General features: G+C 35.6%; 1 protein-coding gene across 1 annotated transcript in view; it reads right to left on the reverse strand.

Annotated features, from left to right (window-relative positions):
- The window catches only part of col5a2a (collagen, type V, alpha 2a), a 31,525-nt gene extending 16,496 nt beyond the window's left edge, over positions 1-15,029 (reverse strand). Inside the window, exons 1-8 of the mRNA XM_084122506.1 lie at positions 14,677-15,029; positions 1,656-1,871; positions 1,527-1,543; positions 1,378-1,410; positions 1,250-1,282; positions 763-816; positions 408-494; positions 214-291 (exon numbers count right to left, since the gene is read on the reverse strand). Of these exons, the coding sequence (XP_083978632.1) occupies positions 214-291; positions 408-494; positions 763-816; positions 1,250-1,282; positions 1,378-1,410; positions 1,527-1,543; positions 1,656-1,871; positions 14,677-14,773 (615 nt within the window). The 5' untranslated portion in view covers positions 14,774-15,029. The remainder of the gene's footprint in view (positions 1-213; positions 292-407; positions 495-762; positions 817-1,249; positions 1,283-1,377; positions 1,411-1,526; positions 1,544-1,655; positions 1,872-14,676) is intronic.
- Positions 15,030-16,262: the final 1,233 nt, after the last annotated feature.

The raw sequence follows: 16,262 nt of genomic DNA on the forward strand, positions 1-16,262 counted from the left end.
TGTCATACACATTAGGAGTAGTGATTAGTGAACACACACACACACACACTACAAACTGTGGACACACACATCCAGAGCAGTGGTCAGCCATTTTTGCTGTAACGCCGGTGGAGTTATTGTGGGTTAGGTGCCTTGCACCTCAGTCATGATATAAGAGTTCTTAGATATAATTATTTTTTGTTGTTTTGTTTAAATTACAGAATCTCCACTTACCCGAACTCCAGGCATCATAGCATGCTGAGCTCCTGTTTTGTCAGCAAATCCCCCGGCCATATGAGAAGACAACTCACCCTAAGTAACAGAGGACATGAGGCCTTATTTATTCTGTAACTGCTGTAACACTTTGTTAGATGTTGCTTGATCCTCTGTTTTTCATATTCTGTCTTAATCAGTCTGGTAACACTCACTCCTGGGGTATGTCCTGGGGGCCCTGGCTCTCCTGGCTGTCCTGGAATACCGGGCTCTCCATCATATCCAGGGGGACCTCTGAGACCCTACAAGAGACATTAAAATCAGGCTAAAAACACATAACATTACAATAATATTACACTATATTTCACATCTTTAATGACATTTCAACATTTCAATCGATCATTTCAATTCAATCAATCAATCATTCAATCATTGATTGCATCAATGCATCATTGATTGATTGATTGATTGATTGATTAAAATCAGGCTAAAAACACATAACATTACAATAATATTACACAATATTTCACATTTTTAATCACATTTCGAAATTAATTAGTAGTTTCTTACAGGTCGACCTTTCGCTCCGCTGTCTCCTCTATATCCTGGTGCTCCTGGAGGCCCCTATATAATAATAATAATAGTAATAACATAATTAAGGTAAATAAAAACTGTCTTTATAGCATTAGCACTAATTGCGTTAGTTTGTGCAAGGTCTTGTCATAGTCGTACACATAAAGTTTTGACTTTAAGATGATCAGATGAGTTATGAATAGTTAGTGTAGAAGGTTTCAACATGATTACTTAAAAATATGTTCAAATAAAGACCAAACCAGCTTATGGAAATACACAGAGCTGTGCTCTGTCCCCATCTAGTGTCCAGACATCAGAAAACATATAGCAAGTAAACCACTAGATGCTGTATATGTGACATAAGCATGAACACACTGGTTTATTTTACTATATGTTTAATTGTATAATTGGATCTGTTTGATTTATCCTTTTTTTTTATATATAAACCAGTGATCAGGACAAAAGTCAATGGAGGAAAGCTCACCATGGGTCCAGGACGACCTCTTATTCCAATAACCTGAAATCGAGATGGAATTTTTGTATTATTTACAAACTGTACGCATATTTCCATCCTCATCTTCAAATGTAAGGTAAATGTTCATTCAAACATACATGTGGGACATCTCCAGGTTCCCCTTTCTGACCCTGAAATCAAGAATAGTGAAAATGTGTCACCGGAAGTCACTTTTTATGTAGCCTATATTTACACTTTAAATAAATAACTGAATATTGGCAGTGCTGAGTGTAACTATGTAGGTTACCTTGGCAACTCTGCCCGCTGACAAGAAAGAAAAAAGAAAAAAAATGTTGTTTATCTGTACTTACATTTCAAAACACTACAGATTCTTTAAATGAATTTGTTTTCGGGTTTTTGTGGTGCTCATCCTCACCTGGTCTGCCATTGCCACTGTCATGTGTTGTGTCACAAACAGGACAGCACTCTCCTTCTGGGATTACTACCTTTCCACAGTTAGACACTTCATCACATTGCACCTCATCGCACAAGATGGTCCCGCTGTCACAAACACAGATCCTGCATGGTTCAGGTTTCCAGATGTCTCTGTTTGTGTACACCTGCCCGTTCTCTGTACAGCTCAACTCATCCTCTACAAGCAAAAAGAAGGTAAAAACTATATAAATAATGCATATAGATATGCATGCGTGTGTGAGCTTATAAGGAGCTTATATGACATGTCTTTAATTAGGTTAGACATGTATTATTATAGCTATTTTTCTAAATGCATCAACAAAATACACTAACTTTCTTTTAAAATGTTTTCCCCTTCTCCTTTTTCCCATGAGAATGTAATTCGGTCTTTTTCAAGCCATATTTTTCCAAATTCAAATATGCACAATTAAAAGCCCGAATTGTGTATTGATTCTTCATATTTTTTCATTCTGTATTTGATCAAATGTTTAAAATCATACTTTTAAAAATGGAAAAGGCAGTCACGGAATCACCTGATTGTGTGTGTCATGCCATGCAACTAGTCCAGAAGGCCAGACAGAAGACTTTACTATACCCTGAGAAAGTGGCTGGGAATTACTGGAAAAAGTGAACCCTTGTCTTTTAGAAAGGCTCTTGTGGGAAGTCATGAACTAATGCTCTCCACTAAGTCTGATTCATACATACTGTTTCCAGCAGTGTGCTATTCACCTTATCATTGAAATAAAATTCAAATATTTATAACAAACAATGTCCTAGCACCCTTTTTCAAGCAATTAATTACAAGAACTTTGCAGAACAGCTGTGGCAAACATTTGTTTACATTTAGGAATGCAGTTTGCTGCTGTAACACCAATACACCAGGTGGCACCCTTGAGCTCCATTCAATGAAACCTTTTGGTATTTCTCTGCTCCCCTGAAAACTTCACTCAGAATATTTTTTTGTACCCCGCCATGTGAGAATGTGGGTTAAAATAGTAAGAACTATGAATGTATCTCAATATACTGTAATACTCTAATCTATACAGACAAGGATCACCAAAACCTGTAGCAAGAAAGTAGGTAAAGATGTAAACTTTTTTAACACTGTAGGCAACTCATGAGGAATGATCATCACGTATTGACTCTGGGATGCAGATCAAATGTGACTAAACCTTATAGCTTAAGGGGAGACACAACCATTAAATTCTGAATGTAAGCATGCCAAAAGTGCGTGCACAAGCTAATGAATAAACATATCACAAATGAATGAAGCAGATTTAATAGGAGGGTGTTGATTGGAAATTGCTGATACCTTTTTTTTTTATTAGAGGGAATGAATGTCTCAGGGAAGGATGCCAATGAAAAGAGAGATATTTTTCTGAACACACAGCTGCTGACAACCTCAGAGAACACACCAGCAAACATTCTAGTTTATATGTAAATTTAGACTAGTGTTCAGGCTGATATATTCAGTAAATTTCTCTCTTTGTATCATTCCAGGCCTGAATATGTGATAATTGTGGATTGGAAGTAGAGCAGGATTTGGAGATAGATATATATTGTTGGAGGTTAAAAAACATAAGAACAAGCTAGTCAAATTTTGTTTATATATCTTGTTTATAGATCTGCTGCATAACAACAATGTTATAGTCACATTCATTGTGTGAATAATTGCATATTCTAGCAGTTTTGCACATAAAAAGCACTTTTCCATTGTCCCAGGCCATGGCATTCAAAGAAATGGAATTACAAAACATTTGAAAAAGCAGATAGTCCAGATCCAGATAGTCCATACACATAGAGTAATAAAATGATTCAGTGGTAAGAATTTTAGTCAATACAGCTGGAACTGTGAATATTTCATTGAAAATGTGTTTGAGCAATTACAAATTTATGGGAGGAGAACAATCTTTCTCAAGCCACCCCTGAAAACCTTACCATTAAAGGTGAAGAGAAAGCTCACTCTTTCCCTCGGGAAGCTAATTTATTGCAGACCCTGCACTTTCTACAGCAACGCCTCAAATCCCCTAGTGATGATGATAGCAAAAGCATGGTCCTTTGTGGACTTCTGACGTACATTTTCCACCAGTCTTCCAGTCTGGCCTGACCTGACCACACTGAACATGCTCAGCATTACTCCATGTCAGCTAAAGTCTGTGGTTCCCTAAATGCTAAGGCTTCCGTAGGAACGGTCTAGGAAAACAATGGGCAGCTTTTTTACAATTTACATCTCCACCAAGATACTGCATTGTGGGAGTTTAACTAATATAAATCACATGTATTTTCCTTTGGTTTATGTGGAAATACTCATAACTTGCTGTGTTCAGGGACTTTGTTGTTGGAACAAGGCTGTAAGGGTTAGAAAATGACCTTATGGAAACAGTGACTCATCTGAGTCTGTCTTTCCAACACCAAGTATATGAGTTTATATGTGTGTGAGAGAGCAGTCTTTTATTCAATAAATGTAAGAGTTTCATCTGAACACCGGGCAATGTTAAATGATAATTTGATTATATGATGATTGTAAGAACTTCATTGATGAATGCAGATGTACGGTAATCACACATTCCAGGAAAATGCTTTTTTTCCATAAAGGAAGCATTTGTTTAACAGTTAAACCAGATAAGTTGCATTCAAACTCCAAGGAAACTTTAAAAGGTCTCCAGTCCTACTTTTTAAAAGTCAATGACACAAATACATTGTGTGTTTCACAGACCTCTGACCTCTCTTGTAATTAACTGTTAGAGTTCCCCGCAGTTCACACACAACTCCCTCTTTTTGAAGAAGAATCTGTGTGAAAATGGGATGTTGGTGATTTGTCTACATTGTAATTTAGACTGTCACTCCAGACATATAGACCTCAAAGTGACTGTGAAGCCTATGATTATTCAAGCCTTGACTCTATGTCCTTGTGACAACCCTTTACTGAGGTACAAATGAGGAGTCACACTGGTTTCAGTCTAGGAAGAACAACCTCGTTTGTAGAAGGAAACATGGTTTCCTTGTTTGGACATGTCTTCCACTTTTTTTCTTTTTTGTGCTTTCGATGATGTGCGGTGAGAAACGTGGCCCAGAAGATTTTTTTTTTTTTTTTTGGACTGCATAATTTTATTGCCACATCACACTGTGCTCTAAAATTCTTACCACCAGTCCTTAATGAATTAATTTCAATATTTAACTTGTTTAATCTTAACTTCTATCCTTATTACCTTATTAACACATCATTTAAAATGCAACCTATTATTTAAACTATTTTAATGCTATAACTACCAAAAAACAAAACAAAAAAAAACATTGTAAAACATTTTCCTAGAATAAATGACATACAAAAAAACGTTTCCATCTACATATACAACTACAATATTGTAACTTGTCTCCCAGTCTTTGTACACAGCTTGTACCACATGTCTGAGAAATCACGAAATTCATGGTGTCATAATACACTTGGCTAGAAACAAAGCTTGGATTTTCAGTATATGGAGGCCTGGAATAGATACAAGTCTTTGTTGAAAATACATTTATGACAATTTGCAAAAACGGTTCATGGCATTTTGTTATTTAGCTTTAACAAAAAAGAAAAAAAGCCATTTTTAAATGACTGTTCTGTTTTCATAGATAGATAGATAGATAGATAGATAGATAGATAGATAGATAGATAGATAGATAGATAGATAGATAGATAGATAGATAGATAGATAGATAGATAGATAGATAGATAGATAGATTCCTTAACTTTTAATATGTACACAATTTGAACTCCTGCACTTTTTATACAAACTTAATATATGTTCAGACGTTGAAGGGTAAATGTGTGTCTGTGTGAGTGTCAGGCAAGATATTTAATCTATGCAGGTCAATACCAGTCACATTCTTGGCTGAGATCAACAAAATCTCATGACCTGACATAGGCCTACTCATTGCTTTCCTAGCCTCCTTTCATGCATCAGGAGGGAAACATCAGGGCAGTTAAAAAAAATAATTAAATTTACAATATTAATGATTCATCATTCGTAAGAGAAAAAATAAATCTTTTTTTTTTTTTTTTTTTTTAGGCTGTGGATTTCATTAATATTATTATTTTTTATCTTTGTGCATCCTGTGAGGAACAACCCTTTTTCCAGGGATTGGAAACATCCCTCCCTTATGTTTCTTTTCGTAGTGTGTTTCCTCCTCTTTGCTTTGTTTGGATGTTGTGAGAGCTTGCAGAGCTTCCACAGCTGGTCTGTCATGATTCTAGCTTACATTACACTGTTTTGGATGGAGAACCTCGAGGCATCAGCGGAGTGGATTTATATAAACATTTACTTCATGTGACCCCACACTGGTACTTCCATTTCAGATCAGCCTCTTTCCCCTTTTTCTTTTTTTCTACCTTGGATTAACTTAAGCTTCAAACTTTGTCATTAGAATCAACTTTAAACTTGAAATGCATATTGCAATACATATTTCAATAGTATCTCTGGATTTTGTTTCTCTTTGGGCATGAAATTGAGATCAAAATAAACACTTGGATCAGATGTGATAAGTCAAGTCAAGTTACCTTTATTTTTATAGCATTTTATACAGATTGTTTCAAAGCAGTTTTACAGTGATAACAGGAGAATGATGCATTTTAGTTCAGCTGAAGTCAGTTCAGTGTTGATTCAGTCCCTTTGTAAAGATCATCAGTTATTTAATTAGTTAATTTCATCTATAAAGCAGTTCTGCAAAAAAAGGATGTCATCATCCAGCTCAGTTCAGTTCTCATTCAACAGCGTCAGTACAGTCAGATCAATAATATTGTTGAATATGAAGTGTTCCCAACTAAGCAAGCCAGAGCCGGCAGTGGCAAGGAACCAAAACTCCATCAGGTGACAGAATGGAGAATAAAAACCTTGGGAGAAACCTGGCTCAGTCAGGGGGCTAGTTCTCCTCTGGCCAATGAACAAACACTGTGTGATTATGATTCAGGCTGCATCACAAGTCAGAATTCAGAAATCCTCATATGTCTGTTGTAGATATTTGAAATCGGTTGTAATGGACATGTTCTTAATCTCATAAAACTGCTCCACTAGAAGGCATCCCACGTGCTCTGGAAACCTTTGAAGTTTATTGGCGTCTTGTAAAGAATGATGTTTTGAATGGTCAAAAGGTCAGCTTAAAGGTCAGTTCTCAAAGGCCATAAATTATATAGACTGATACTGGTTGGTTGTGTTTTAACTTTTAACATATGTACTTAATATTGTATTGCAAACTCATTCAGCATATATAATAATATCACAAATTTAACAGAAACACAAAGTACTGACTGGAAACAGATTTGGTTACACATTATTTCGATGGTCCACTTTAGTAGAATGTCTTTTCTACTAACTATAAGTAACTTTGCAACTACATGTCAACTAACTCTCATTAGTAGACTGTAGTAGACTGACTGTTAGGCTAGGGTTAGGTGTTAGGGTCCGGTTAGTAGAATGGGGGTAGTAGATGGGGGACCATCAAAATAAAGTGTAAGCAGATATTAAGCAGACAGTACTAATAATCTAATGACTGGTAAAGCTGACATGTTGCAAAGTTACTTATAGTTAGTAGAATGTCTAAAGACTTGTTACCGCAGATTTTATGTTTTATTTAATGTATTTCTGTATGATCTAGTTTTATAAATGAAAGTAAACAGATTGACTAAGTGAATCTTTTCAAACTCAAATTAGAAAATAGGAAACAGTAGACTCAGTGTCGATTAGATGAGAAATAGACGAGAGTCGATGCTTTATCTCCTTTTCATGATTCCATGGTTATAGAGTTCTTCTCCTTAGAGCTTTTGAAAATGTCTGATTAGTCATGAGCAGCTGGTTTGACTGCAGTTTTTTGTGAGAATACTGGTCCGGAAATAAGTGATTAACCGCAGAGTAATTTCAACAATCCTAATCGTCTGACCAGCAATCTATACCTAAATACTTTACAATACAAAAACAAAATTCATATACTGTCTAATTTTGTTTAGAGATACAAAATACTGTAAAATATTTATTCATATATATTATATTTATTCAAATATATTATATTCATTTTATATTATTAAAAAATGTTCATATAGAGCCTATGAAAGTTAAATTGGCAAGTCTTAAATCAAGCCTAATCGAGCATAAAATCTTAGATTAAACAGCAGGTTAAATATTGAAATTATTTCCTTAATGACTAAGAGGTATAAGGTGAGGGTTTTAGAGCACAGTTTGATGTGATAAACTGAAATTATGCAATAAAAAAAGATACCTCTTTGAGGTCATATCAGTTGCACATGTAAAGGAAAACTGCACTCGTCATGCAATTGCATGGGGTCGTTAGTATCCACTATTTTTTTATGACAAAAAGAGCATCCTTATTGGCTGACTAAAAATGTAAGACAATAAGAAGAGGTAGATTTGCTGTAACCATTATGAGACAGCAGGGAATGATATCATTGCTAAGACCTAGACATTACTCAGCGTTCTCTCCAGAGGAAATGCCAGTGTGAGAGACTTCCTGCTGTGAAGAAACGAAAAAGAACTAACTTACAAGGTGGAAAAATGTCTCTCTCGTGAATGTGTTTTTGAACTTTAAGCTTCTGGCAGATTGAAGTTCTGTGCCTGGATCACATTGTCTTCCTTAATATGATATATGAACTGTTTTGGCAACATTTATCTACTGGATACATACGGATTGTAGCTAGTTTATTTGAAGGATACATGAACAATGTTTAACGTTGGTTTAATGTAAAAAGTAAAACCGCATGAGGAAGTAATTGGTATAATTGGCCTAGTATTTACAATAATTGAGTGTACACTGGATATACGCACAAATGGCTTAGCAACAGAACAAGAATCAATCTCCTTAACAGTAATTTGGTACATCATTCCTTGATTTTCATTTTGAGAACTACTTCAAACTGCAGCTGTTTTTAACCAAGGGATATTACACACAAATAAAGATTAAATATGTAATTTTCTAATAGGCCTCGGACATTTACAAACTGAAATTTGACTGCCACATGGCATCTCAGGATGACTTTTTTCTAACACTATTAATCTAATCTTATTGTGTCCATGACTCAAACTGTGCAGATGTTTCCATACAAACTGGGCTGACTCAGGTGGCCTAGTTATTAGAGTGAATGAAGTGCATGATAGTTGTTTGTGTTGAAAAGCACAAGTGTTCTCATGTTGAGAGTTCTCATTTTTCTCTAGAGTGGACTCAGTCACTGATATTTTTTTTTTTACATGATTCTGCGGTGAAGTAAATACTACAGAAAAAACAAATTTAATTTCTACATTGAATGAGTTAATTCAGGCAAGAATTAAAAAAAAGGATATTAAATATTTGTAGCACTCGATTCAAGCTTGTGGAATTATATTTTACTTGGAATTGTTTGTTATGTTTACAATGATTCTTTGAGTAAGTATCAAAGTTATAAAATTAAGTAAAACTTTCTGATACTGGTGTTCCCATCATGCACTGAGGCATGAATATTAATAAGGTTGCATTTTTAAAACAAGGAACGCAAAAAGTGCTGCATGGGGTGTAGAATCTGCATCCCGGTGCTCTTTGGGTGGGATAATTCAACTCATAAAAACATATCAAGCCAAGCTTTTTATATATTTCCTTAAATTCTCGAGTGCCGTGGCTTGATATGTTTTTATAAGGTTGCATTTTTCACTGTTTTATCATTTCTTTTGTTGTTAGATTTAGTTACTTGCTGTTTTGTGACTTTTGGAGTTCATTTTCGACCCAAAATGATCCATTCATGCTCAAAAAATTGTGAATTGTGTACCAAGTATTGAGGTCTCTGTGTAGATATGTTGTCCTACAAAGTGTAACAAAAATGTTTCTATGTAAATCATACACTTTAAAAGCATGGCTTAATTCAGTTACATTGTTTGAGTAAAATGTAGCCTACTGTAAACAGAGAATTGCACTCAAATGAGTAAGTAGAACTTACTCAGCAGCCTTTAATGGCCAAGTTAAATGTACTTATTCTCTTTGTTAATTTTACATAGCTCAGTTAAGTAGATTTTTCTCAATTTACTTTAAAAAATGTGAGCGCAAACACTGCAAAAGTACATTATGTCAAGATGCAGTTTTACCCAATAACTTAAGGTGAATATCAAATCCTGCAATAAGAGTATTACTAAATGTGGATTCATTAAGGATCCCTTAAAAAACTATTCAGAAAAACTTGAATAGCCCACAAATATGTTGGTTTGCATTCAAACTCAATTTGAATTAAAAATGGACTTCTCCGTTTAGCCATCAATCCTTACTCTAGTCTGAATGACATCTGTTTCATTTTCAGCACAATGTAGATATAATTATAGGGCTGTGTTCTATTAGTCACTGGCAAAAGTCAAAAGTAATGTGGAATAGTTATGTTGAATTGATCTTATGGCCAGAATCCAAAACCTGTCATCTTGTCATTATAGATTTTCAAGCTGGGCAGCCACAAAGGACTTTATGTACTTTAAGTATTGGTATCAACAGTAAATTTCTCATAATGTGAGAAGCTTGAGAATGGTGTGGCTGTATGTTATAGTTAAACAGACAAGGAATCGGGTTTTTAAATATTATTCACTCATTTAGTGATGGATAATATTTTGGGGGGATTTTACCAGACAGGTGGGCTAATAAAAATGAGGCAGCGGATGTGATATGGTTCAGTTAGTAAAATGACTTGTGGCATTGAGCATGGTATCTGTCCTTCAAGAATAGTTCGAAAATGTTAATTCTGTCATTATTCTACTAATCCTTATATTGTTCCAAACTTGTAATTTTCTTTCTGCAATGAAACACACAAAGTGAACTTTTGAAGAGTAGTCTGGACATATTGATAGTGAATCCATATTCATGTCAAGGATGTCAAGCTCCAAAATTACAAACTCCAAAATGTCAAAAAAGTAGTGAAGATATGTTATATTCTAAACCTTTTAAAGACCCCTAAGTGTTCATGAGATAATTAGTGATGTTTAATGTGAAAACAAATAATTCTTTTGAGTCAGATCTTATCAACAAATAAGTTGATTTTAAGTTGAAATTTTAATTCCGTTCACAATATTTGCCGAAATGATTCATTGATGCCTAATGCATTATTCAAAAGTTTCATCATTTTTTGTGTGTTTCAAATCATACGGGTTTGGAACAACAAGCGTGTGAGTAAATGATGACACAAGTTTCTTTTTTGGGTGACTAGTGATTTAGCCTACATCCACAAAATAATCAGTATATGAAATCTAGGCTTCTTCTTTTATCCATCAAGAAGTGTTTTTGGAGACTAGTGTAGCATTAACAGACAAACAGATAGGACTAAAAACGTATAGGCCAAATCCAGATGATATACAGACCACCTGGAACAGCTGTGTATAAGCTTATGAACCATCTCAAGGGGAGATCTAATAATTTCCTCCACTGCCAACCTCTGCGTTCTCTACACAGTCATGTTTGGCATACATTTGTCTCATCCTCCTTTCTTCCTGACCCTGTAAGACTGCCAAAAATATATTTGAAGGTTTTTCACTAAATCTATTGAACATGAGGCTGAAGGCTTGCTCGCACATGACAGACTTTGCTGAGCTATTGTAGTTTATAGTGGTAAAATGTCTGCATTTCCTCTAATTTTCCAACCCCAATTGTCCTCAGTGGTGTTCGAAAACACAGTGTTCTTTACATCAGCTACATGACTTCCTCCACAACCACATTTTAGCCAACATTTGTTTAATATTTTACAAATACTGCCAAAGCAACCAGTTTAACATCTGGAAGACATCCCCCGGGCTTGCATTCGCTGACTGCCATAATTTACTTTGTAAGTAGTTCCCATGGAGTAGGCTCAAGAGCGCGCTAAACATTAAAAATCCATCCTTTAAATTGTTTATTCCATGGAGACGCCCAGTGCCATCTCTGCGGGAGATCAAAGGTGCTACGGATTGTACAGTAAAGGTTAATAGTGTTACAAAATTGGTGTCATGTGGAGAATAGGGTTCTCTCCCCGCTCCCTCTTTCTCGCTGTCTCTGTCCCTCCCTCTTGCAGGACCAAAGAGGCATGTAATCAAGTCATAGCTCAAAAATGCAGCACATGTTTTCCATCAGCACATAAGCTGTGGACTCGGTCGAATGCACATATTTGGATATTTAGCTGTAAAGTGAAAACACTCTCTTTGTTGTAATATAATTGATGTGGCAACAATGACTGAACAAACAAAAATGGCATTAATTCATGTAAATAAAATAAAATAGAAAAGTAGAATAGCACAGAAGGCTACACAACATTATAATAAAAAAATCCAGTTAACGGTATAATGCTAGAAAGACGATCTTCTGTTTGGGTCAGAGAGAAATTACAGTGTTTCTCGCTGTATTGTGAAAAGTAATTTGTGTGGATTTGTTTAACCAAATCTACACAAAATTACACATTATCCAAAAGATTAGGGGTATTTAAACCTGTTTCATGTGATAACGCTCAGATGAAAAGATGTCTGATCACGTGGAATGGATGAAGAACAGAACAACAACACTTGGACTTTATGTGGTGCGTGCTGGCATTGAAATGTCTGTGTGAAAGGACAGGGTGAGAGAAACAGCATCTTTTATGCATTAGACAGAAAAATACTAGCAACCTAACCACATTTGCCAAAAAGCACATTTAATTTTTTTGTTGTTTTGTTTTTCTAGAGTAATTTTCTACTCTTTACATTACATAAATATTACGGTTGTAACAAAACTGTTTAGAAAGAAACATCTGTTTTCAGTTAGTCACTTTAACTAGCTTGAAACCAAACCTTGTAGTTTTCTTCAAGTAAGGAATAGTAGGCTATGTACACAAACATACTTTAGTTAAGTTGGTAACATTTTATTTTGATGGTCCACTTCAGATATTCTACTAACTATAAGTAACTTTGCAATTGCAACTACATGCCAACTAACTCACATTAGAGTATGAGTTGACTGTCTGCTTATTATCTCCTGACACTTTATTTTGATGCTCCCCAGCAGACATTCTACTAACTATAAGTAACTTTGCTACTACATGTCAACTTATTCTATTAACCCGAACCCTAACACCTACCCCTAACCTACCAGTCAACTGCAGTCTACTAATACTCTAATGAAAGTTAGTTGACATGAAGTTGCAAGTGTAAAAACTTGTATTAAATGTACTATAGAGATTAACATACATATGAGACAGTTCTAACTTTTTTATAGAGCCTATTCAAATGGGCAAATATGCAATTTAGCAGGAAACATGATAATGCCACCAAAAAAGTGCATGATTATTAGGCTGCATAGATTAGGTCAGCCGGAATCGGGGACACTTCACATAAGAAAAATGGCATCTACGCTAATGTTAGTCTTTCTGTTTGTTCCGAGGTTTACTGAAGTCAGTCGGATCTGGGCCGTATCCAGATCAGATGGTGGACCTGCGCCTGGACCCATCCACAACGCATCCCTGAAGTGCCAGCCTCATCAGCCCTGAGAAGGCCTCATCGACACGACAGCCATCGGCACTGATCCTCAATAAACCCATCTCCATACCGGCGTGCTGACTCCGACTACCAACCGGATGGAACTGGATAAATATTCTGAATGTTCTGATCGAATCTCCAAGGTTTTTTATCTCCATTCTGTCACCTGATGGAGTTTTGGTTCCTTGCCACTGTTGCCTTGGCTTTTGGCTTGCTTAGTTGGGGACATTTAATATTCAACAATATTACTGATCTGCCTTACTTAAGGTGGATGATGACGCAATTTTCTTCTAGAAACAAACTTTGTTGTATTATTTTCATGTTATCACTGTGAAGCTGCTTTGATACAATCTGTATTGTAAAAAGCGCTATTTATTTAAATAAAGGTGACTTGACTTGACCAAAATACATCGTTTTTGAGAAATACCACCAAAAAATACTACAAAATTTTCACCTAAATAAAATATTATTACTTATTAGCCTAAAGTGCACAGACCAGTGTGAAAAATAAAATCTGATTTTACATTAGAAAAATATTATAATTGTTTATGTATGCAATATTATTAAAGAGTTCAAATAAACTTCAATTATTATAATTTTTTTGGGTGTAATGATCATTTACCAGAAGGTGGCGCACTGCCTGTGAAACCCCAAAAATAGGTTTTGAATCCAAGAGGCACACGTAAAACATGTTGTTCAGATAGGCATATATCAAAATCTGCTAAACATTCAAGATCAAGAGAACCTCCCTAGAAGTGTTGTGTCTGGTGACATCATTTAGGGAAAAATACACGTCACATGTTTGAAATGCTCTAAACCGGGGCATGACTGAGGTAATAGCACTCAGGTGTTTTCTCGGCTGGGTTTTTTTTTTTCTCTCTTTCCATGCATGTTCAGAGTCAGAGCCTTACTCATAATATCCTCACACATCTGCTCCGCATTAGGATGCAAGATGTGTTCCTGTAGAGACATGTGAGCACAGTACTAAAGCTGAAATCGATTTAGCAGATGTGAGAGGAGGATTTTGGTGCAAGTAGACAACAAGTCTGATGGTGCATGTTGAAGAGTCAAGAGTAAACTGTGCCCTTTGCCCATCCTCATATGTCACAAAACTCCAAGTGACATCACCGTTAATCATGTTACAGTATGGGAACCACATGGCATAGCTAGTGATACTTGCTGGTCAAAAGTACTAGGCTACCAAATGTCCAACTTATGGCATAGCTAAAGATGCTTGCTGGTCAAAAGTACAGCCAAATCTTATGCAGATATATGCAACGTCCTTTAAAATTAAGCTCCGATTTTAAACAGTAAACAATTAACATATAAAAAGCTTGATATTCAAGCCTTTCCAGACAATTTCACTTTATATACATACATAAACCTTACTGGTAAACATTTATATAATTAAATAAATAATTGAAAAATAAGACTAGTCCCATGTCATTATACCAATATCAAAAGCAACAGCTTTAGCATCAGCACAATTAGCTTCATAAATAAACAGCAACTTACCACCGTTTTCGTCTTGGCATTTCACAAATTGTAAAAAAGCCACAGATAAAGCCAGAAACAGGACAGTCCTATAAGGCTCAAAGATCATCATGCCCATATCAAAGACATGAGCTATTCTTGTGTGCAAAGTAACAGGAAAGAGGAAGGAAAAAAGAGTCCAGGTTATCGCTGCACCATGAAGACAGACTGAGGTTTTTCCAGCTCAGAGCAGCAATCAGACCCAGCCCCACTCTCTGCTGCCTCTTTTTTAACAGCTTTAAGTAAGAAGAATGCTGCCAACCCTAATTTTCCTCCCCCTTTTGTCAGTGTTCTCTCATAAGCATCCACTCTGGCTCTGTAGAATGACACTGTATGTTCCTCATGAGTCATGACTATTCTTTAAACATCGGTTGTTCTATTGTAACAGTAATTCTTGAATATGTTTTTGGTGATTAGTCACTGATATGTTAGTCTGAGTCTGTTGCTAAGAAGGACAATAAACTGGCTTTATGACAGTCTTAACTGCACTGCCTTTACTGCTGTTGCTTATAGGCTCTCTTTTTACAAGGAAACAAGAATAGAGTTTATATCCCATTTGTCTTGGGTTGCAGATGACAGTTTTAAAGAAGTAGTAAAACGAAAAGGGGAGACAATGTTGAAAGGTAAAAAATAAATAAAAAATTATTCTGCTCTGAAGGAGTTTAAATTCATTGTTGCTCGTTCTTCATTGCCTCAGTATTAAAAACTAGACGACAGGATCAGCTAAACATTCCCTTTGCTGGTCAGGAATCTTTTACAGTTCCACAGACTTGTGCAGTTCAACATTTTATTAATCGTATTTCACATGCTGAACACATGGGTATGAATTACTTCATTAACACAAACATTTATGTGAAAGATGACCGAGATCTTGCATGTGGTTTTGCTCTGTTTTTATTTTATTTCAAATTCAATAAAATTGTATGGCGTGCTATAAAGTAAAATAGGACTGTCATCTAGTATAATTTATACTGCTTAAAGACATCAGTGGGTATTTGATTAAGTTTCCTCAGAATGTGAGGAGCAATAATTAATGTGAGAAATTATTGAATGAATGTTGACTGGTCACAACTGACAATGAACAGTAAATATACTATTCCAAGAATGAAAGAAAATTTAAAACTCTACTGCCTGACAGATATCAATGTAGGTGTCCTGAGGAATCACACTTGTTACCTGTAGCTGACACTTCTAGGCTCTGTATAGAAAAATCCAGTGCGTCCAGTGCATTTCAGCCATCAGAAAATGCTCCCTGCGTGTTCAGATTTGCTGACGTCCGGTTGGCTGACATGTCTTCAGAGGGCAGGCTTTTACTGAGAGGGCGAGTAGGATTGGGGTTGGGTGGTCTAATTCTAGAGGAAGTAAGCGAAACAGCTGAAATAGCTCACAAACAACTATCTATCTATCTGTCTATCTGTCTGTCTGTCTGTCTATCTATCTATCTATCTATCTATCTATCTATCTATCTATCTATCTATCTATCTATCTATCTATCTATCTATCTATCTATCTATCTATCTATCTATCTATCTATCTATCTATCTATCCATAAACAGAACTGTTATTAA

This window comes from Abramis brama, assembly GCF_963993115.1.
Source record: "Abramis brama genome assembly, chromosome: 8".
Lineage (NCBI taxonomy): Eukaryota > Metazoa > Chordata > Actinopteri > Cypriniformes > Leuciscidae > Abramis > Abramis brama.